This window comes from Silurus meridionalis, chromosome 14, assembly GCF_014805685.1.
Source record: "Silurus meridionalis isolate SWU-2019-XX chromosome 14, ASM1480568v1, whole genome shotgun sequence".
Taxonomy (NCBI): Eukaryota; Metazoa; Chordata; class Actinopteri; order Siluriformes; family Siluridae; genus Silurus; species Silurus meridionalis.
The window spans coordinates 19,980,782-20,004,996 of NC_060897.1; the positions used below are offsets into that span (position 1 = coordinate 19,980,782).

At 39.9% G+C, this 24,215-nt stretch overlaps 3 protein-coding genes across 7 annotated transcripts in view; all 3 read right to left on the minus strand.

Annotated features, from left to right (window-relative positions):
- LOC124396791 (putative methyltransferase NSUN7) overlaps nt 1-8,089 on the minus strand; it is a 39,220-nt gene extending 31,131 nt beyond the window's left edge. For 2 of the 3 annotated variants that reach the window (XM_046866092.1, XM_046866091.1), the window contains exons 1-2: nt 7,846-8,089; nt 6,882-7,230 (exon numbers count right to left, since the gene is read on the minus strand). In XM_046866092.1, coding sequence (XP_046722048.1) covers nt 6,882-7,230; nt 7,846-7,857 — 361 coding nt within the window. In that variant the 5' untranslated portion in view covers nt 7,858-8,089. Of the gene's footprint in view, nt 1-251; nt 424-6,881; nt 7,231-7,845 lie in introns of those variants that run through there. The other variant, XM_046866093.1, reaches the window with a different exon arrangement.
- Nucleotides 8,090-8,838: 749 nt separating this feature from the next.
- Nucleotides 8,839-17,724, minus strand: LOC124396437 (neuronal acetylcholine receptor subunit alpha-9-II). The gene is given in 7 exon segments (XM_046865583.1): nt 8,839-11,602; nt 12,711-12,908; nt 12,911-13,061; nt 13,202-13,382; nt 14,088-14,242; nt 15,363-15,508; nt 15,904-17,724. Coding segments are annotated over 7 exon segments (1,437 nt in total). The 5' UTR covers nt 15,953-17,724; the 3' UTR covers nt 8,839-11,045.
- A 755-nt stretch (nt 17,725-18,479) lies between these two features.
- Nucleotides 18,480-23,738, minus strand: ube2ka (ubiquitin-conjugating enzyme E2Ka (UBC1 homolog, yeast)). 3 transcript variants are annotated; one of them, XM_046866962.1, is made up of 8 exons: nt 23,622-23,727; nt 23,185-23,448; nt 21,559-21,652; nt 21,212-21,270; nt 20,796-20,878; nt 20,527-20,626; nt 19,618-19,746; nt 18,480-19,325 (listed from the first exon to the last, which is right to left on the minus strand). In XM_046866962.1, the coding sequence occupies exons 2-8, from the start codon at nt 23,209-23,211 to the stop codon at nt 19,251-19,253; spliced, it is 567 nt and encodes a 188-aa protein (XP_046722918.1). In that variant the 5' UTR covers nt 23,212-23,448; nt 23,622-23,727; the 3' UTR covers nt 18,480-19,250. The 3 variants fall into 3 exon arrangements, with proteins under 3 accessions (XP_046722918.1, XP_046722916.1, XP_046722919.1); XM_046866960.1 differs by lacking the exon at nt 23,185-23,448 and having other exon boundaries at nt 23,622-23,738; XM_046866963.1 differs by lacking the exons at nt 21,559-21,652; nt 23,185-23,448; nt 23,622-23,727 and adding an exon at nt 21,397-21,426.
- Nucleotides 23,739-24,215: the final 477 nt, after the last annotated feature.

The following is a 24,215-nucleotide window of genomic DNA, read 5'->3' on the forward strand; positions in this document are numbered from 1 at the left end:
CAGGCAGTGACAGATGAGTACAACATCTGGGTTCCATTATTCTTTTTTTATCTGTAGGGTTAGCACTCATTACACACACATACACTACATCAACCTCTTCCTAGCCCTCCATAAACATTCTCTATCTATTGCTGCATCAGGCACATCACACACACACACACACACACACACAAACACCCACACACAAACACACATCTCTAGGCCAGACTTTTAATCAGGTTCTTTAGAAGTGCTCAGCGATTATACATCACCATCAGCCTGATATTTACTGAAGCGCTTCACGCAGGGACGCCATTGTTCTGCTCAAGGGCAAGACGACCATAAAAACCCTAGCTTTCTCTTTTTCTCCTCCTCTACAGGCACTCGTCCAGCCTGAGCTCTTTAATGTCTCCCAGAGAGCTGTGCATTCCTGCAAGGCCTGAGATCCCTCTTGGTCCTGGTGAGGAACACAGGGCTTAATAATATGTTAATGATACACTTGCAACTCTTGCGTTCGCAATAATCGCCTTTTCCTAGCAGACATTCAGCGTAACTTCGGTCTCATCTGGCAGCAGAAAGGATGAGATGAAAGAGCAAACAGGAGGCAGCATAAAAACTGATATCCAGGAAGCACAGAGACCAAGGAACATAGTACATTTAAACTACGGTAATCGAAACCAGGATGTTTAACCCTGAAAATCCAAAGGAGAACTTTTTGTAACCAGGAAATTTCAAGCCTGAAAATTCTAAACAAGAAATTCAAACTTGGGTATTCAAATGTGGGAATAAAAAAAAATTAAAAAGAAATAAAAATATAAGAAATTCGAACAAACAAACTAAAAAGAACATTTAAACCTGAAAATTCAAACCAGGAAATACAAATCTGAAAATTTAAAACCAGGATTTTCAAAACAAGAAATAAACACCTGGAAATTCAAACCTGAAAAAATTTCAAACTAGGAAATTCAAATGTGGAAATAAATAAATAAATAATAATAATAATAATAATAAAAGAAATTCTAACAAACAAAATATAAAGAAATGGAAATTTAAACCTGAAAATTCACACCATGGAATTCAAACATGAACATTGAAACCAAAAAATTCAAACCTGGAAATACAAATCTGAAAATTCGAAACCAGGAATTTCAAAACAAGAAATAAAAACCTGGAATTTCAAACCTGAAAATTTAAACTAGGAAATTCAAATGTGGAAATAAATAAATAAAAAAAAAAAAAAAAAAAAACAAGAAATTCGAACAAACAAATTAAAAAGAAAATGTAAATACAAATCTAAAAATTAAAAACCTGGAAATTCAAACTTTGACATTCACACCAGGAAATCCGAAGCTGAATACCCAAACCAAGACGGTCAAACCTGTAAATTTAGACCGCGAAATTCAAACCAGGAAACAGCTCAGAAAAACTAAATTCTCTAAAACCACTCCTCCATCACTACAAGAAGCAGAGCTTAATGTGTCTCCTGCACAAGATGTAATCAGTTATAGAAAACCAAAAAGATACTGGCTGGCTGTTTTCTCTCTCTTGTACCTCTGTGCCATCAAAATGAAGCATTACTCCTTTCCAGTGCTGAGACACTTCAACATTACATTAATGACAACTCCGTTTTGCATTGCTTAGTTATTGTTATGGGGGGCAATGAAGCGAGAAAGAGCTTGATTACGCTTTCGGAATCTTTAGAGCCCCATGAAGTCAAAGTCATGCTCTTGCAGCAATTATTACATCATCAAGCATTCTAAATAGCCACAATTTACATCTCCTACAATCTCTGAAGCACTTCGCATTCCTCTTGAGATAATGAACTGTACACGTTTCATTCTCAAACTTAAAAGAAATCACTACTGATGGTTGGGGTCATTCTGAAAGAGACCACTGCCATTAAATCATGTTCATTGTTTTTTTTTTTTTTGTTCCTTCTAATAAGTGGAGCTGAAACTTATCATAACATATCAGACTCCAAATTCATTCTTTAGTCCATTTATGTTTTTTTTTTATTTGCTATTGAAAAACAAAATTTTACCTTTTTTGATTTAACATTTAAAGCAGAAGGAGAAAATGACATTAATTCATTTTCTCTATTCGTTTAATCAGTGCTCGAATTGAGTCAAGTTTTATGGGAGGTCCCCGGTTGTTGTAATCTTGGGGGACCCTAATGCCTTATGGGGGTCCAGTATACATTTTTTTTTTGCTGAAATCAAATGTTTAAGGATTACAATATAAATCGGCATTACGAAAGATCTGCTGCTATTTCACTTTAAGTTGCGATGCTGGGTTTTTATATATATATACTGTATATATATTCAGGACCTCTAAAACCATTCCAATTTCTCATGTGGCCCTTTTGGAAAAAGAATTGCCCACCCCTGATATATTGTAACAGTTAGTCTGAGTCTTATTGAGCTGCATTACACCACCCAGCCATGAATTATGTAGTCTATAATGTAACAGCACACCCTGTTGTGTTTTTAGTTTAATTTAGTTTTACTCAGCAAGCGTATTTAGCAGTGCCTTGTAACTGGTGTCTGTATCGCGATATAAGTTCGACATTGAAGACTGTGATAGACTGACGTACTTGGATATTGAAATATTCGCTGATTTATTGTCAGCCAGGTAAAGACGAGACCTTATTAAAATGTAGCAGCTAATGCGCACGTAAAGAAAGCTATCAAGCTCCTGGGAGACACATGGGCAGCTTCGAAGGTCACTCGAACTATCAAAATCGATCCGCACCTGGGCACGTCTGCATGTGGTTTTCAATTGGGTGTGAATGACGAGCGAGGCAAGGGGGAGCTGTGCATGTGCAAAAAAACCACGACTCGCAGGTGTGGTCAAGGGCAGGAAAGATGGAGAGATTGACAGATTAATAGCGGATGTAAATGCGGACGTGGAAACAGGTATGAGGGGGAGGGGATGTAGTAATCCTCATGTATACATTCAGAACCTGCTAAGCCTCTATAGCACTTTAAGTTTGACACCCTGACACACATACACACACATACACACGTAGCATGATAATCATGAGATCAATACACACTTATACACGAACCGTGACACACCTTTATTCACCTTTACTGAGGCATGAAGGATGGTTTCAATCATTTAAATCATGTGATCAGCATTTTGTGAGGTCCCCATAATGATACAAAGATTTGCCAGTCTTGAGATTTAAAAAAACCTGGGTGTAGGGATTGCGATAATTAGCTACAGAGATAACTAAGTCAGACGAAGAACCTCACCAAGATGGTAAAGCCAGTGTGTGTGTACATATGTGTGTGTCTGACAGCCATATTGATTTTGGAACAGGGTTCTGCGTTGTTGCGGATATAGGGGCGATGAGGTGATTAGGCCTTTCCCAGGTGTCTCGTCTCATTTCAATGTGTTGCGCGTGCAACAATCCCGGATCGATACGGGCCTAATCATCATCGCCGATTGCCTGATTATCCACACGCTCACACACACTTTGCGAGCGATATCTGCTGTGTAGAATGAGCCACATCTTGAGAGGCCCCGCCCACTTTCACACTCTTTCCGACGTGACCTGCGTCAGCCTACGTTAACGTAAACACGTAATAACGACAACAGAACGATGTTATGTGTTGACACACTTAACCAGAACGAGCACGGATAATATGAATGCCTTCGTTTTAATACGTTTCCGTAGTAACATCTTATTTCGAGACTTGCATGCTTCATATTAATAAACCGATTGAAAAATCTGTGTAACTGTTGATATGGTGATGCTTTCTGGAAAGAAGCATATATGCATATATTTAGTCAGAGTAACAGTCAGGGGTTTTTTCACCACAGGAAAGTCTTCATTACAGATCTGTGGTGTCTTTGTAACAGCAATTTCGTCTTATAAACTGAAATAAAAAAGAGGCAAAAAAGAGACTAGTGAATGCTACAATAACCGAAATAGGAACAAATGATATTTGTAGATGAAATACTATCGTATAGGGCCCATGCATAATTCCTGCGGCTCTTCAGCTAGCATGAAAATGCGCCACTTTGTGTTTCTTAAAAACAACCAGCACTCCACCACGATGGAAGAAATGGAACATTAATGAATCGGAAAAGCTTCACTCGTCCGATCTCGCTTAACGAATAAGGTGTTCTGGGAAATGGTGAATCTTTAGAGTAAAGCCGTGCTGATACGTGGTAGATGTGTTCATTCCCTCCCTCTGTCGCAAAATCTCTCTGCTTCTCTACCACATCCTCTTCTAATCTCTTTTATCTGTGTGTTTATCACTCCTTCGCTATTCTCGAGCTCTCACTCGCCTTGGGCTGCCCAGACAGCAGATCATTGGCTAAATTGATTTACAGCATTGTGGGTAATGGGATTCCTTCAGGGCACGGCAGACTTTTCGCACTTCTCTCCTCAATCAACCTATCAAAACTCGGTTTCGACCTGCCACTGACACCTTGAGTGCAATCTGTCCTGGACACCCATACGCACATACCGAGGCTCATCTGATTACTTGTTCCGGGTTTCTTCTCTCTCTCTCTCTTTCTCTCTCTCGCTCACACACAATAACATACACAAAATCGTCAGTTAATTACTTTGGAAATGAGTTTGCATGTTATAGCTATTTAACTGATTAACAACTTATTTAACCAATTCATTTATTACATTTGTATGCTTTACAGTACAAAATTTTGCGAAACTGAGCAATTTACACTACCCTAATGTATATACTTTAGAGCAGTGGTCCCCAACCCCCGGGCCGGCACCGGCCACACAGTAAGAATACATAAATTACATTATTATTTAACCCCCAAGCGAGCAAAATGAACAAAAAACAACACAGTGGATTCACATTTAATATAATATTTAGAAAATATTTTGTTGTATTTTCCTGCCACACCTTAATGGCCGGTCCGTGAAAATATTGTACGACATTAATCCGGTCCGTGGCGCAAAAAAGGTTGGGGATATGTGTAGGCGACGGCGATAAAAAGCAGAGAAACAAGAGCTAAAATTGGGCTTTGAAACAACAAAAACACAGAAAAGATATGAGCTCTAACACTAAGACAACTGAACTCTGTACATCCTGGTAGCGTCCCAAAGTATCGTACGGAAATTAAAATGGCACGCAAAAATTTAAATATTTGTACGATTTTTTCCGTAGGTAAGGTCTTTAGGTACATTTATTAAGTTATATACACATATAGTTCAAATTTCTAGAAGTCCCCAGAGTTCCCAGTTAATACACTTATACATCGTCACAAAAACTAAGGACCTATTGAAACAAGTTCAGAACAAAGTAAGTTCTGCAAAAACCTCAATCAGGGAAAATTTGGTCAGTTACAGGTATAATGCCAGCTCTTAACATGTGCACCCACCACCATGCTTCACACATGATATCTCATTTTTGAGATGAGATTAGGCATGAGCAGCTAACACTAAAAAAAAAAAAAAAAAAAAAAAAAAATCCACTGATATTCCCATCGAATCAGGCCCAGGATATCCAAACACCCCACCACTCCCCACCCCCTTTGTGGAATGCACTTAGTCTCCAGTAAGTGACAACCCATTGCTGCCATAACCAAGGAGATGGCTTCAGCAATCCAGTGGAAGAGGTCCTATTTACGACGGTATTTTTTACGAGCGCTGAAAGAGCAAACACACCAGCTCAGGCACTGGTGAATTATAGTTAATGGCAAAACTTTGGGAACACCGAGTACGTGAGGAATTGAATACATGAGGAGATGAAGATTTAGGGAAATTGTTTCTTTTCTAGTCTTGGAAAAAAGTGAAACAGCTAGCTTACAAGATTCACTAAAAGGGTTGCATTTTGAATAGTACATACTATACCACTAAGGTAAGCCCTCAACTGGCATCAAAGCAACCATGGCAGGCACTGGTTTGGGGTGAGCTACCTATCCCCCTGTCTGAGATACTTTATAAGGACCCTTATTCAAATGAGATGCATGTGATGGCACTCTAAGACAGGTGAATATCTGAGGGCCAACCGACCTGTCAGCGGCTTCAGACAATTTATGTGAAGCTTGCGTCATATGTAGGACCACTTTTCCCATATTGGTTTTCCAGTAAGAAGGTCGAACAGAATAGTTGTGTTTTTTACCACAAAATTTACACATGGACTGCCAACCATGCCTGAGGCTATAATCAATATAGTGCAGAAATAACATGATGTAATGGATAAATGGATGGATGGATGGATGGATGGATGGATGGATGGATGTACATGCACACAATCAATCACTCATTGACATCATTGGGCCAAGTGAATATACCCAACCCATGAAAAATCCCATGAAAGACAGACCATCCCTAAAGAATGGAAAATGGCTCAGAATCAAACTTGGGAATGTGAGAGTATCCCTTGATGAAATATTCACCCTAGCAACAGACCCCAAGGCTCTCATTGATGCCATGAGGCTCAGCAACCACAGAAATGCTCAGACCTGTCCCAGAGAAAAATCCCAGTGCCTGACTGTGCAGCAGCATGAACGCCATGTGTGTAGGATACAGATATGCCAAACGGCAGAACCAGACATTCATAGGATACGTTTTTATGTACACAGCCTATGATCCAGGTGTGCTGTCACGTGAAATGAATCATCTATCAAACCATTTCTTGAAATTCACAGCACTGTCCCCTAGAATGTATCTCTCCATAAGCTGAGGAGCAACACGGCTTTGTTTAAAATTGCAGACGTGGCAACTGACTTCTATTTACGGTACTTTATATGGAAATATAAATAATGGTGAAATCATGTTGACAAAAACAGAGCCGATGAAAGGAAGCAAAGTCTTGATGCTTCAAAGATGTTATCTCGGATACTGCCTGAACCAAAAAATCTATTCTTATGCTAATTTTTTAGGTTTAGAATAAACAACAAACTATGACACTTACATTTGAGTGCATTGAAGGCCAACTCATAAGCCCTGCGCTGCCACACCTCATCCTTAACTTTCAGCGCTGTGACCTTCGACTTCTTCCCGTAGCCGATGAGCTGGTGAGCAGCGCCCTTGTCCTGCTGCGCGTTCCGGAAAATTGCTGCAGCGTCGAGGTAGACGTGGCTGGGATCGCTGCTCGGATCCCACTCCGGAACGAAAGAAGGGTCTTGACACAGGGTCTGGGGTGACGGAGAGGTCCAGTGGGCTAAAGGTGATGAGAGTTCTGTCCGAGAGGAATGTGTGAAGGAGCGAGACAAAGCGCGACGAGAAGTGGCCTGCTTCACCATCCTGGTTCCTTCGGTCTTCTTCAGAACCAAACATACAAGGAAACAGAATCAAATAACATGGCAATATACATACTGAATTACATTACACGTACATCCAGTTGCCAAGCAATAGACACCGTCTTGCTTTCGAAAACATATTAACTATAACACTTTAAAGCAGGGGTCCCCAAAACCAGGCCAAGGATTATTAGATCAATGTAATATTTTACATAAAACTACTGGTTTTCTCCCAATAAGGTAATATACAGCCTTTCATTCTATTTTTATGTATAAAAATGTAAGAAGAAAGAATCGCTTAGTTCTTTAATCCCCCCCCCCCATACCACCTATTCAAGGACACCCCTGATTCAAATCAACATCTATTTATTTAATTTGTAACTACTGAAAAAATGCATCACCATAGCAGTTACAATGGGATGTGTATCGCAGAATCGTTTATCACGATATGGACAGTCTATCGATATATCACTCGGCCCTATGGCAAGTCACAATCAATCGAACAGGTAGTTAACACACAGGTCTTTAGATCTCAGAGGACAAATCTCAGTTCAGTGATCTACCGATTTATTTCTCGTCATTGGTACATTACATTGCAAAAAAAAAAAGTTTGAATGAGTGAGATTTTAGACTTACCAGTCCTCGCATTGTGCCCCAGCTAATAATTTACTCATGTGGACTCTAACTTATATTGTTCACATCCGCATTATTTCACCGCTACATCTCTGCCTGCATTTCGGTTCTTCCTCCGCGACATGGAAAATTGCCTTAAACATGTCCTGCCAAATTTCCCTCTATTTTTATTTGTTTGAGTGTTTGTCGGCTGCAAACAAATTCCTAAAGCGCGAGTAGCGACACCGGAGCACGCTGGAACGGGAAGCTCGAGTTACCATAGCAACTCCATGCAAATTAGGGGCGTGTGCTTCAAGGACGGTAAAAGGTGGAAACGGGAGGAGACTGATTACCATAATAAATTAATGCACGAGCTTGGGAAGTTTCTAGAATGTTGTCATATTTTTATTTATTTTATTGTATTTCCTTTGTAAATACATTTATTCGGATAAATCCCTGCTGAAGTAAATAAGCTATTAAATAAAATATCAAATTATATAAATATAAGCAATAAAAAGTTTTGATTTGTAAGAACTTATAACTATATCCAAAAACAACCCCCCCCCTAAATAAAGGACATAAATGAAACCAACAAAGATAAACATATAAACAAATAAATACATATTTACCAAAAAATCTGTACATTATTAAGTTTTTTTTTAATGTATCTATTAACAAATATTTATTCTTATCTTTGTATTAATTTATTTGTGATTTATTTTTAGATTATGTTAGATCAGTGAAAGTAATGGCACTAATAAGACATTAAAAATAAAAACATTTTAATAAGCATTAATTTATTTATTTACTGATAAATAAATGTAATTGAAGCTATTAAAAATGTAACAAATAATACTACATTTGTTGTTGGAAAAAAGTTACACTGTTTGTATGCTTATTTTATTTTTTTGAGAAATTAATATAGAATCCCAATCGTCCAATCATGTGACAGAAAAAAAACACTACATGATAAACAAAAATAAAAGCAGACAAAAAAATATGTTTGCAGACAAAACTTTGTATTAATTGAGTAAGTGATTAAAAGGTTTATGTGGAGTATTATGTGAGTTTGTTTTTAGAGAACCCGAAATCGAACAAAAGTGAACGCTCTGCATGAAACAGTGAGAAATGCACGTTATTAATTTCTGTGTGAATAAATACTGTATTTTGCCTTTTTTATTTATTACACACAGAACATTACACAACCATTTTGTTTCGAATAAACTACTTGAAAGTTCAACCCAATTAACATATTTTTAAGAACAAAACTGTCCATTTGGATCCCATGTGAGCATGATTTAAATATGCATTTGCAAATTTGCATTCGATTTCGAATATGTGAATATTTTATTAAAAATGTGTTATGGTATATCAACAATTACACGTAGTTGCACATATAATCCCCTGACCCAAGACGTTCAGAGATATGAAACAGCTAGCATGAGCCGTGTGTGTCTGTGCTCGCGTTAAAACTCACAGCCATCTGATCACTACTGTAAGAATATTAAGGACCTGCTGCTCAGAAATCCATTGCTTTTTCGAACGGTAATAATAAATCTCAAACTCCTCTAGTAGGAAACAGCTGTTCTTCATACAGCCATGGTCTAATAGCAAGGGAAAAGATGCAGCCCCATCATAAACTATGCCTTCCCTCTATCTTTCCCTCTCATAAAGATGGTCAGTCGAGGTGCACCTCCTATCACCGTGCTCCAGATGTGGCCCTGCCATCGTATAATGATGGGATTCATTGGGCAATTGGAAGTAAATCTGGTCTGATTGAGCAAAGGGCTTGGGTAATTGCAGCCGTAAGCATTTACATGGAGCAGAGCTCCGTGTTTGTGAGGGGCGTTCAGTCAGAAACTGCTTTTCATTTTGAAGCTGCTGATTCAACACTTTGAAACACTCGGGACGGGAGACAGTTTAGGTTCAATCAGCCGTTCTGCTGCGAAACTTCTGTGATTGCATTACCTAATCCTTGGTCTTTGCTTTCCACATTGGGTTGACTGGAAAAAGATTTCACTTTTATTTGTTTGAGTTCAAATTAAGTAATACATGGAATTATTTACCAAGTAGAACCTTTCTAATAAAACAGCTCTTGTTGGGTGAGTCTTAAATCATACATACTCAACAAGATGCTCCATTGTAGATGTCATGGAGGCATAGTGTTAGTGAATATTACACGATTCTGCCCCCTAGTGGAGGTGAAAGTTCACTACAAATGCTGCTATAGGAAAACAATTAACAAGATGGCCATCTTAAAGTTTAGACAGATTCTGTTGTGGCACTCTCAGCCAATCAAGAACTATCTTGTAATTCTATTCTAAACTCCATTAATTTGCAATCTAGGATTCGAGCTAATGTTGTGGGTTGTGCTTTTTTTTGTGCTATTCTGGGACTCTCAACCAATCATATGCATTCTACTAAAATCATAGTTAATCATTGGCCAATACCCTGGATCTGGGATTCTAAATTGAGCAATCACATTCTATAATAGAGTTCTCAGCTAAACCTGGTTATATTAATGATCCAGAATTCTCACGAATCACATTGCCATTTAATTCCGTAACTTCTCAGCCAATCACACAGATGTGCTGGAAATCTCAGGCAATCATTCTGGAGCTTTGGAACTCATACTAAAATAATGTTTTTTTCCCCCCCAGAACACTTAACAATTACAATGTATTATACTCTGGAGCTTTCAGCCAATCATGTCCATTTTTGAGATTTTAACCTGTTAGCCAATCGAGTGGATTCAATTCTGGCTCCTTCAGAAATTTACACAAGGGCTATTCTAGAACTTCGATCCATCATGTATATTGTGGTGTTCTGTATGTTCCTGTGCCTTCTATTCTGAGACTCTAAGCCAATCATCATTCATAAACATTCTGTTTTTCAGACAGCCTTGTTCGCTTTAGAGTTCCAGAGTCAAGAGTCTGTCATCAGAATCCAGTGTTTTCAACCCCGACATCATTCCCAATCATTACGCATCACTAATGATCAGAAGTGAATGTTCTGGAACGTGCCATCATTCTTTTCCAGAGCTCTCAGTGAAATTGTCTCACACAGCACACTGGTCCCTCGCAGAATTTTGATTTCAAGGCAAATAGTTGCCACAGGAACAAAAGAAGAACAGAACACATATTGCATCTGATATCTGACACAGCGTTTCCACTCGAGTTAGTGGGCGCATGTTAAGATACGCTCAAACAAGCACAATCACATGGTCATGACGACTTGCCGATGATGAGAATACTCATAAGGAAGACCATGGCAAAGAAGATCCACATGAAGAACCTGTCCAACACCTTGGCCACCTTCTTCCATTCAGCTACTTTTAGGGAGGTCAACTTCTGATCACGGAAGCAGTTCGCAATGTACTCAACGTTCTTGATGAGCTTTGGGTCTCCTCCGAAACCGCCGCTATGTGGCCCACAAAACATGCAAGGGTCAATGGTAAGATTTGCTGAAGGCAGCTTTTCATCATCAGGACAGCAATGGAGACCAGATGGGTTTCTGGACGGTTTTGGGTTATGCTGAGTTGGTTTCTTTTGAGGGTTCTTTGTATGGCGTTTGTCTGTATGCTTCTTCCTCGCCAGTGGTAAGGTGCAGCTCTCGCCAACTTCGTAGACGAAGAAGATCTTGCTCATGTAGCCGATGATGAGCACTTTGGCCCAGCGAGGAACTGGTTTGGCTTCGGCACCACAGAAATGGATGTTCATAATAAAGATGGTGAGCGAGGTGGAGGCCGTAATCATTGTCATCGTCGCTATGTAATATTTCCCTGAAACCGAAGTATTCTTGAGTTAGTTTATTTTTTCATTAAACTCAAACGGATTAAAAAACAGAATTTAAACAGATTTTTGAGAGATTCAGTGTCCAATTCCAATGAAATTACTAATTTGATTGCGTATGTACGAGATGGTATCAAAAAGTTTGGAGACTGGCTCCGTTTACAAGAAAACACTCTACTTATCAACATTTATACACTATCACTTTCAAAATGGTCCCCTTGCACAGCAATACAGCGCCCCAGTGTTCCTGCCACTTCTGGAATATATCCTGGAAGTCTTTTTCCTGAAGAATCTCAGAGGGCAGATACTCCAAGTTTGACTTCTCCACACGACTCTTCTCATTAGGCTGAGCTTTCTCATTCTGACTGCCTTGAGTCAGGTCACCGTTCATTAGTGATTTTATAGGGTCTTTGGAGGTCAGTGTTTTTGCTTCTTGTTCTTCATCTTGCTTCATTGAACCATCATTGCCATTGACATGCTACGGTAAGCTTGTTTCTAATCTTAGGCCATTTTCTGCCATGGAAGAACTTGTTTCAGTTGAACCCTTCTTCATTTACGGCATGCAATTTTGCTGCTTAAATTAAGGCTGCCTTCCAAATCCTTCAGAGAACCTCCATTAAGCTCAGTGTCTGTTATTAACGTGCCATTCCCTGTTTTGTGCTCTGGTTCTGGTGCTACCTTTTGCTCTTGTTTCTCATCTTTCTGAACTCTCCAGTGATGTTCTTTTGCTCTTGAAGCGCACGTGCCACTCAAACACCTCGAACAACCCATTGCAGCATCTCTGTATGTTTGCATTTACATTTATGGTAATTGGGCAGATGCCCTTATCCAGAGCGACATACAACTGAGCAGGGGATGGTTCTAGGGCCTTGCTCAAGGGTCCTGCAGTGCAGCTTGGTGGTGGTGGGATTTGAACCTGTGACCTTCTGATCCAAAGTTCAATTCCTTAACCACTGAGCTACCACCAACCGCCTACGTATGTCAAACATATGTCATGTAAAACGTCTCATGGCAGATTTGCCCAGTTTCACGCAGAATATTATGTTTGCTCTTTGATTCCACCCTGCATTTATGGTGTGTAATGTACGACTGGCTCACCTATGAGTGGAACGCTCTCGGAGGGTGGCATGCTCTCGGCCACCACCAGCTGGAAGACCGTGAGCGCCAACAGCACGGTGACACCCAGGGAGACCTTCTCACCAGAATCTGCAGGCAGGAAGAAGCCAAGAGGCGCCAGGAAGGAGATGAGAAAGCAGGGCAACAGCAAGTTGAAGACGTAGAACGAGGAGCGTCGCGTAACAGCAGCGTGTACGTGATGTCCGGGTAGGGATCCGAGCAGCACCCATACATGATCACATTCTTGGTGGCAGGCATGCCGTCACACTCCCACTCCACGTTCTCTACCAGGTCGGAGAGGTCACCGCTGGCCATTGCCATGGTGATGTCCACCTGGGTCAAAAAACAATGCTTATTGTAGCATTTGAACAAACAGAGTAAAAGAGTGGATATATACTGAAGATCAGCATGGCCGTAATTTAGCAAGTACCATAGCTTGTTTACTGAACTGAAAACTGCGCACGTATGTGTACCTGATTGCCGTTATAGGTCCAAGAGCCAAAAGTGAGATTACATTGCTGGCTGTCGAAAGGGAAGTAGGACACGTCCACCACACACGAGCTTTTGGTAATAGCCGGAGCATCCCACGTGATCTCACCGGTGTATCGCAGCACAACATTAGTGTCCACTGGACCAGGCAAATCTTCATCGGCTCTACACATGCATATTATTTAAGCCAAAATTCATAAGCAGAACGTGTTGAAAAAAAAAGTGGCCTAAATCAGTGGTTTTATACTGTACATCTGCATGTGTGATAGAGAATACATCGAACAGGCATAACATTATGACCACCTGCCTAATATTGTGTTGGTCCCCCTTTTGCTGCTAAAACAGTTCTGATCCATTGAGTATTAACAGCCTTAACTTCTTCGGCAGTTTGAGCTACAGGAGCCTGTCAGTTGGATCGGACCACACAAGCCAGCCTTCGCTTTCCATGTGCATCAATGAGCCTCGGCCGCCCACGACCATGTCTCCAGTTCACCAATGTTCCTTCCTTAGAGCACTTTTGATAGATACTGAGCACTGCAGACATTTCACAAGAGCTGCAGTTTTGGAGATGCTCTAACCCAGTCGTCTAGCAGTCCCAATTTGGCCCCTGTTCCATCTCGCTCGAATCCTTACGCTCACCCATTTTTCCTGCTTCTAACACATCAACTTTGAGCACAAAATGTTCACTTAATATGTTCACTTAATGTGCCTAATATACCCCACCCACTTACAGGTGCCAGGATGAAGAAATAATCAGTGTTATTCACTTCTCCGCTCATAATGTTATGATGTCAATGTTATGCTTGTTCGGTGTAGTCCCCCTATACAGCACTAGGTCTGGTTTCTAAATTCTGAATGCACATTATGTACTTGTTATAAAGCACTACGTCTGGTCTCCACACCAGGCTGCTGGGGATGCGAATGACCTCGAGGCCATCATACTCTTCTTTATCCCACTTCAAATAGGCATCATACCATGTCTGCCTTATCCACAGGTACGCTATAAGGACTTGGTTACGCTCGTCCTACACACAACACACATACACACAATTAATAATGTACTTAAATGAGTTAAACTCAGTAATAGTGAGATTAGGAGGCTAGTGAAACACTGGATGGCTAGTCCGAGATCAATATAGCCACTGATGCAATGGCTGAAGGTCTGGCTCTCACACACTGTGTAAAAGAAGACACACAATTGCATAATCTCGGGTTATTCAAAGGTCTGGCTGTTAAACTATTCCCAGTCATATATACATTCTAATGTGGTTTGAAATTGTAGTTGTACAGAACTACAGAAGTCATTAACTATTGCATATCCAGAGTGCACGATCTTAGTAAACCATTTTGCAAAGACTACTTAATGTAAAGCATGTGATGGGGACCGTTTCTCTGAGACCATGTGAATTCAATGTCAGGAGAGTCGGGTAATGTGAGCCATGTCACCTAAATTAGGCCAGAGGGACCAGGTCATGGAGGCCAATTCACAGAGACTACATTATGAGCACCAGGTCATACAGGAGTACAGTACATCATTACATCATGGGACCTATTGTATGTCATCAAGACCCTGTTATCAGGACTGCATTGGACTGCAGACTGTTTCTTAAGGAGCATGTCATAAGGTATGTGACACAAATAGATTAGGAGGACCTTGTCATGAGGACCATATAGTAATGTTTGTGTCAAACTGACTGTATTGTGAGAACATTCATTTTAGGAAATGGACACAGTTCCAAAGGTGCGAGACGTAAAGACCAGAACGTAATGGACTGTGTCATGAAGACTGGATCATCAGGGAAAAACCACATGCTGGTGAACATGCCATTCGGGCTGCATCCAGGGGGCTCATTGACTGAGGCCTACATAGTGGGGACCATATAATCAGGATCATGTTACAGAAGCTGAATCATGGGAACCAGAATATGGGAACTAAGTTTTACAGAAACTAGGTTTTTGGGGACCACATCACAGAGGTCAGGTAAAATTGGGATCTAAAATAACAGGCATTAGAACCACATTGTAAGATCCAGGCCATAGATCTAAAGCAAAGTAATAAAAACATCAAGTGGGGACCTCATTAGGTTCCGCATTACCCTTTCACAGAACATTAACACCGCGACAGTATAGACTGTGTGTACTCACCATGTCTTTAATCTGAGACAATGTGACCTGCAGTGTGACGTTGAGTGTTTTGTCTGTGTCTTCCACGGGCCGCAGAGCACTCGAATAGTTCTCCATAAGGTCATTTAGTAGTTGTTGTGCAAAGTGGCCTTGGGCAGCATGAGCTACTGGACATCAAGAAACACACACACACACACACACACACACACACACACACACACACATCTACTCCATCAGTCAGGGTGGGCACAAAAAATTCTGTCATATGGTTGCTTGCATGACTTTTGCCCCTTCATTGAACTTTGAGCAACAACGTAAAATCGAAACACATGTAAATTAGGAATATATCCTAAACCTACCGTTTATAATATTGTTATTTACAACTGTTATGGAAAAACAAAAAACTATAGATTAAGTTAACTGTAAAAATTGGAATTGCCTTAGTATTCACACCTGCTGCCATGACGGGGAACATCAGTGTCTAAATTTTTTTTAAAGAAAAAATATAGTCGTTTCACAAAAAGGACAAGAGGAATGAGTGGAGAAAACACAACACACTTACCCTCCAACAACATTGTCAAAAAGAACACAGCCACAACTGTGTAGCTCATGATCCAGCTGATGGAAGCATATGTAGGGAAGAAATGGATCAAACCAACGATGTATGCCAGCCAGCATACTGCCCGTCAGATCATGAAACACTGCACCAGGTGGTTTCTTTTTACTCTGTTGTGATGCGACGGCTGTGTCCCAAATGTTTGTTCTGTATTAAGTAGCCTACTACATATCAATTACTGGCATGGGCCAAAACTGCAAATGGATTAAGAACATTCCTAATATAGTGGGGTACATATGTAAATAAAGGAATAGAATCTCATTTAGCTCTCATTTGATCATATAGTGCAAAAGATTGCGTTTAGACATGAATGAATATTTGGATTGAAAAAGATAAACACCTTTCTACTATAAATAAAGTGCATATACATATATACAGTTTAGACACTTGTGATTCAAATAATCTTACAGCTACTGTTACTGTTTCCTGAGCCTACATAGTGCACTTCTCCGAGAAGACAAGCATAGAGCAGGTTTGGGTTGCAGCCCAGTGTTTTTGATTGTCAGAAAGAGACCTCACCAGTCGCTCGTGCCGAGACGCAAGAGGATATCACATCACACAGAAACCAGATGCGGCTGCACTCCAGCCACGCCGCCATTCAGCTGTCAATCAGCAGCAGACAGTCAGCGGAGATAACGTGATCATGGAGGTGGAAATAAGAGGCCAGTGTGTCCCTGGATTGTTTTGTATCATTGTTCATGTTGAACTGACTTCCCTTTTTTCATTCAGCCATTCGTCCAGGCTATATATATGTCAAGTTCTGTATTCATTTGTTCATCTGTTTGATTACATATTTGGGATTTAGTCTACAATTCTCTAGCATGGTGTTAATTCATGAATGGTTCCATATTAGATCACGTGTTGTGCAGTGTGTAGATGCTAGGTTTAGTTTGGTGATTTTAGAGTTCTAACATACACACACATGAAAGGAAACCCATACAGGGGCAGCAGAATGGCAATATTGGGTACCTTTGCCTTTTTACAATTCAGGGTATGATCTCCACATGTCTCTCTGGTTTCCTTCCTTTTTGGTACAATCAACACACGATAGCGAAGAGGCATGAGAGGACTATACTTGTCTTGAGGTTTGAATATTTTTAAGTGTGGCTTAAAAAAACGTAACCTCTGACTGAAGCACCGTCTCAGCGAGTGTTCACTGAGCCATCTGTCACCCCTTACACACACCTCAGTAAACACAAATTCAACCGCTCCACGTCCAAGAGATACACTGTTAGCTTTACACGCCATATCTGTGTGTATATGTAGATGATTAGGCATGTATTAATGCGTGAACCTTCATTTAGTGGCAACTAGATCTGTAAAAGTCCATGATGAGAGCTTGCTACGATTTGGAAACGTCCCTAAAGATAACTAGCTGAGATTAGCTAACCAAATTGTGAGAGCCAGGTCATAGTTCATTTCACAGATCTTCAAATGTGTGTAGTCACAGTATTTAATCTGAGACAATGTGACCTGCAGTGTGATGTCAAATCTTTCGTCGGTGTCTTCTACAGGCTGCTCAGCACTCGAATAGTTCTCCATTGTTGGGCTGCATGAGCTACTGGACATCAAGAAACACACAAACTCAAAAGAATTACAGCTATTACCTCAGTAAGGGTGGTCCTACAAAATTCTGTCATATGGTTTCTTGCATTAACTATTCCCCCTCCAGTGAAACAGTAAATCACATAAGATTTGGGAAAATCCCTTAGTAGAACTAGCTAGGATTTGGGAAAATACATAAAGATAGCTAAGATTAGAGAATATTGATAATTATATCTAATAAACATTAAGGAATATTGAAGGAACATTAGAGTTTGTAAAAAATCCATAGCTAGTTAAGAATTGGGAAAATTCACAATGACAGCTAGCAAGAAAGCTAAGATAAAAGAATATCCCTAAATGTTGCTAATAAAAATGAAGGAATATTTAAGAATGTTACAATTTGTGAATATTCATGAAGATAGCTAGCAAAGAATTGGGAAAATCCACGAATATAGCTGGCTAAGATTTGGCGGTATCAAGGATGTTACCAAATCCTAATGTTATTAGGTATTCTGTTTGTTTATTAGCTTCAGGGATATTGCCCCAATAGTAGCTAGCTAGCTATTATTAGCTAACTAATATTTGTGGATATTCACCACTCTTAGTTAGTGATTTCTTCCTATATTTACTAAAATTAGTTAATCTACAGGGATGTTTCCTATTATTAGATAGATACCATTTCACAAAGAAATTTAGCAAAAATGAGATTATGTTCCCCCAAAACAACTTAGAAGACTAACATTTTATAACTGTCTACAAAGCTTAACTAGCCAGTAACGGAAAATAACGTTAGCCCAAAGCTAGTGCGTAAAACAAGTCGGGTCATTTAGCTAAAGTTAGAGACAGGGATTAAAAAAAACTAGTGCGTAAACTCTAGAACGTGACAATAATAAATAACTAAGCTATGGAAAATCGTGTTACCTGAAACCACTAGAGGGGAAAACAAAAAATAAAAGAAAAACATTTAGCACGATGAGTTAGCTTCATTAGCCACAAAACTCTTATTTTATTTTTTCCTTAACACAATAATAAATAAAAGCATTGCCACATTGCTTTAATTTATACAGACTTTAATAGCTTTATTTACAGATGAAATCTTTTCTTTCTTTTGCGGATTCTTCAGTCGGTCCTTTGTTCTACGAGTGCGATCCCGTGTACTTCTTGACACATTTCGTTTTTGTATTCCGTTGCAGTCTTGATCTTTTTGTGTGTTTTTCCCCGATAACGTTATCAGGGTCACGTGTGATATTGGGTTTGTGTGTTTTTCATTCGGAATTAATGGCACTGCGGAAATGAGATTTGTCATAAAAGCGCTTGGGGGATTGCGCAAAAAATGGAAGTGAGCGAGCAGTTTGGGGATCTCCAGCACTGTAGGAGGAACCACATGATCAAGATGAAGAGAATTCCGAAGGGTGGCAATGATGGCAAAAAAATAAATGCGGAATTCTTTCGAGGGGAAAGGGACCCTTAACTCAAATAGTTGATCGCGTGAGTGTGAAAAGATGCTAAGTCGAAGGCGTGAGAGAAAAAGGAGAAACGACAAATGCGATGCCGAAACAGAGAGAGAGAGAGAGAGAGAGAGAGAGAGAGAGAGAGAGAGAGAGAGAGGAACTCGCAAAATGTGGCATGTCGGGTTTGAGGAGTCAGGGTGCAATTTATCTGTACAGGAAGTAAATCCGACTTGGACGTGGGTGGAGTCGGGGATAATGTGATAACGGGACATGGGCAGAGATCAGGGTGCTTGAGGTTCAGTTGCTAAGCAACAACTCTGTTGCTGTCTCCACATCCCAGGATTTTGATGACAGCGCCACTATTACTGCGTTCTTAGGGGAGGAAAAAGGGGGTCAGTAAATTTATGTCATGCTTGTTCTTAGATATAAATATGAACAAAACACATCTTGGAGGTAAAAATTTATCAAAACATAAAAACATTTTAATTCTAGTTTAATTTTAGAAATTATTTATGATTTTTACATAATATTGTTATTAATATTTTTTATATGACCAAGTACATATGTGTGTGTATATATATATATATATATATATATATATATATATATATATATATATATATATATATATATATATATATTCTGAAGAATGTGTAATACTCACTTTATCAAAGCCCATAGCACACAGTTTTTCTATTTTGCGCGTGTAGTCTGGACTGGAGACTGGTGCCCCTGCGTAAACGTGTGACCAGAGCCGAGCCGTCTGCTTAAACATCTCTGGGTTCTGCTTATACTGAAAACAAACAAAACCATGCAGGATGGTACTCAGATGTCAGTAGTTTTCTGAAAACGCAGTCTTTATCCATTTATACAAGATCTGGACAAAAGTTTGTGGACACCCAAGCATGAGATTGAGATGTGCTTTTTGAACATCAGATCGTATCTGAATTTAAGAAAAAGATCGTCTTTTAAACGTAGCCTCATTACATTCAACATAGCGTCCCATCGTGATCGAGCTGTTGCTTCTGCACGTGAGCCAGTAAGAAAATTCGAGTGCAAAGTCAGTGCAAAGTTTGTCTCATCTGTCAAGAAATAGTGTCTGTGTGTCTGAAGAAAATGTCATTATGATGATAATAACGCTCGTTTGTCTGTATGGTGCGTGACAAAAAGAATAAACTAACCAAGCATTAAAGAGGCATTATATACACATTTAAAATCAGAATAAAATCTACACAATAATACTGGTTTGAATCCATGTCATTTTCTGTTAGTCCTAATTAAAGCAAGGAAAGATTATGTGGCCCTCACAGAAAAGAAAAAAAAAAGTTTGGGGCCCCTGTTCTATACACTGGCCGTCCAAATACTTTTGTCCATAAAATGTATTTTACAGTTAATGTGCAATGTTCGAGCAACCATGTTTATCTCTCCTGAACAATCAGAAAATGAATCAACACCTCTTGACCAATCGGAATCGAGAATTTCATCCGAAAATTGTGGTAGAAAAGGATATGACGCACACACTTGCCAGATGATTTAGATTTCACAATTTCACTGCTGAAAATATTCGGCCCACCTGATTGGCCACCACCGCATCCTGCGGATCGTCTGGTTCCGCCGCTGCCAATAAGGCCTGTAGAGACAGCAGGACTGTCCGGAGTGTCATGGCCGCCGCCCTGGTGCGCGCACACACACACAAAAGAGACTTGTGTAAGACAGTTTACAACATATTAGTTGATAAATGAGGCCACTATTTGGAAACACATGCCCCCCTTACACACACACACACACACACACACACACACACACACACACACACACACACACACACACACACAGGCTTACCACTGGTCCTTTAAAATATCCAGACATATGGCACCGGTTACTGAACTGATGTTGGGATGCCAGATTTTTGTAATAAACCGTACCTGAAGTAGACACAGAAAACATCAGATGCCAGGACCAAAAAATATACATCAACACACGAATAAAACACAAACGTTCTACAATTCTACATCTCAAATTCGATCTAGCTAGCTATGATTAGTCAGGGGGAAAAAAAGAGGGAAAAAAAAGAGAGAAGATTTTACTGTATATTTTGGCACAAAGGGTGCTTTCTCCCAAAAAAAAAAAATAAAATAAATAAATAAATAAAATTGTGTTTCACTTTCCAAACCCTTTCTCTCTCTCACTCACACACAAAGGAATGTGTGTCAAATCCACCCAAACCAGATTAGCCTGGTGCTCGCTCACTCACATACCTTTGGAGGATTGAAGGGATACGTTTCTGGAATTTTAATTTCTAGCTGGTATCGTCCACCTGGTGCAGGAAAACATATACAGAAAGAGATTTTAGGAGAAGCGCAAATCCAAGACATACAAACAGAAAGGATCAAACTAGAACTTGATCTAATAATGTAAAGAAACGTTAAGAATATGCAAATACATTGTTTTGGCTTGGTCCAAGTGTGTTGCAATGTGCAAATCGTAAGCTACAGGGGGGAAAACAAATAAAAAGAAAGATGGCCGTATGTGGCAGTGACTGTAAAAAAAGGATGGAATGTGACCGGACGATGACTTTAACCACAAACTGATCTGCAGTTCTTGCCTTCGTAAGGTGTGTCCGGCGGTCCTGCGATCTCCCCCTTCAGTTCTGTGAAGTTCTCATCCACCAGGTCGACTTTAATCTGGTTTTTACTCGTCTGTAGACAAAAGCGAGAAGTTTAAACGCTAGAGCCATGTGTGGCTCCAGAGCAAAAACCTACTCTGTATCACCTCTCTATCACAAGGTGTTTGTGCAGGTAGAAGACAGAGAGCACTTTCTTTTACTGTCCTCCAAAATACGTTTGTTTTGTTGGTTAAGTAAATGATTTCAAAACTGACCCATGTTGTCATCTTGTATTATTTCTGTTTTTATGCAGGAACACTATACAACTCATTTCTGACAGGAAATAAGTTGCCATTGTGTGAGTGTTTACTCGAAACGCTACAGTTCTCACCGCTTCAGTTTGAACGATCAGATTGAGGAGAAAAGGACGCCCCGGAGTCATGCGCCACAAATCCAGATGACTGCAAACACTATGTGAGCTTAGTAAACATGTTGTCTCATGGTTTGCCTTTGTTGTGTGTAACACACACCGTATTTGCGGTTGCGACGAACGGTGGCTCTAAACATGTCGTGGCTCGATCTGATACCACTAAAGTGCCCAGGGGCAAATTAGAGACACCAACTCTACCTTGAGGAACATTTCTGGACCCTTTAAAGCAACCAGGCACCCTGGAGGTAAGTGGCAACCATGTACCCAAGATGTACCCCATTAGGATTCCAGGTAAATTCAGAAAAAGGTTCGGGTTTGGGCCCATTTTTGTATTGCACTAAACAAACGATGTCATGGCATACACACTTTTAGTGTGCATGGTAGGGAGGAGCGATACCAAAAATAGCAATGAGTTAGAATCCCATCACCTCCAAGCTACGATTGCTGGGTCAAGACGCTTCATCCACAACTGCTCGGAGTGATAAATGAAATAGTCCCAAGTGGATCTAAATAAGGGTAATTCCGTAATTTATAAGAAAAAAAAGGATGACGTGGCATTCTTCAACTACCACAATTTTCCCGCAAAATGCTATCTGCCCTCTTCCACATACACTACACGGATTAGTGACTATGTAAACGCATCATTCGGTTAAAAAACAAAAGGACACGAAAACGATCCCTTGAACAAACACGTGTCGGAACCGTCATTTATATCGTTCCGAAGTTCCCTTCCATTTACAGGTTCTCGCCCACTTCTGGGCCCGCTCCTTGGTCGATTTCGAAAAAAATTTGCTTAGAAAGTATCCCAAGAACGCTGCTTTGTCTGTATGACGAACGTGGAAAGACGGGTAGAAGAAATCGCTCCTGTTGAGAAAATATATATATATATATATATATATATATATATATATATATATATATATAAAATTAGGATCGATATTTTAGTCTGAGAATCAGTCTTCTCAATATAACCAAGGTACCGAACGCATCGATACTTCAGTCTTGCGATTTTTTGGACACGACGTTCCCGGGATAGACTCTGTATTCTTGCTGTATGTCAATGAATCTCTGAATCCATGTAGAATTCCTGCTTCTATCTAGTCTTAGGGAATTTGCTTCATATCCCATTGAGTTCATCTTTGGTAATTTGGTGAATTGTAAATGAATGCACATATAATCCATACTGTCCAACGTACACTTGAGAATGAATTCCCTGAAATCATTCATAAAATCAGGTCAGTTTGCAGTCAGATGGGCCTGCTTTCTGGCTTTCTGGCTTGCTTGCTTCTTTCCTTCCTCAGACATTAGCTTGTGAGGAGCTTAGCCTAGCTTGCAGGGAAGCAAAATATACAACGATATGAAACTTGTCAACGTCGTAAAGTATTGTTTGGAAGAAATTAATCAAACAAGGCAATGTTTCCCGTCGATATCCACACGAAAGGAGAGTATTTTCATTGAAACTGAAAAAAAGAAATAAAGAAATCATGCTAGCTAGAGGTTAACTTGAGCATTAGCACCAAGCTAGTGCAGTACAGTAGGTGAGAGGAAGTTATGTGTCTGTTAGCTTAGCATATCAGATCAGGCAAAGAAAATAAAAAAAATAATTTCTAAAATGAGGTGTAGAAAAACCGACCTCTTCGCTTTTTAGGACTTCTTTAAATTCTCGTTTTATCCTCTGCACCGCGATGTTAGCCATGCTGGTGTGTGTGTGTGTGTGTGTGTGTGTGTGTGTGTGTGTGATACTCACAGCCCCCTCCTGTCCACACATGCTACAGCGCCTCTTCGGTGTGATTCGATACTGTAAACCGGTTTCACGATACAATATGAACAAAAACCGTGTCATTGATATTAAATAAAAAAATGAGTGTTTTTCTTGTTTATTTTTATTTCACAACATTTCTGACATGGTTGATGTACTTTGACACGATATGGAAATGTTTTTGTGTCATTCAATCTATGGACTAAATGATCAAGACACCCGACTTTTCCAGCCATATGTCGTGTTTCCTCTGCCACAAAGTTGTAGGCGCACAATTGTATAAGATGTCTTGGGATGCGGTGGAAGGATATTTTCCAGCTGCATGAAGATCTGGAGATTGACATGAAGAACGGTCTAAAGTTCCACGATGTTACTGAGCAACCTGGACAATCAGGATGGATTTGGACTGTAATTAGTTTAAACAGTCCATGACAATGGCTTCGGATTGCATTTTGCACGAACAGTTCT

What these genes read in the sequence shown, in the direction of transcription:
- ube2ka (XM_046866960.1), bottom strand. Translation starts at nt 23,684, where the DNA reads ATGGCTAACATCGCGGTGCAGAGGATAAAACGAGAATTTAAAGAAGTC. An exon ending in AAGTCCTAAAAAGCGAAGAG is followed by an intron (nt 21,653 to 23,621) that starts GTCGGTTTTTCT and finishes TTTTGTCTACAG; the next exon opens with ACGAGTAAAAACCAGATTAA. An exon ending in ATCCCTTCAATCCTCCAAAG is followed by an intron (nt 20,879 to 21,211) that starts GTATGTGAGTGA and finishes TGTCTACTTCAG; the next exon opens with GTACGGTTTATTACAAAAAT.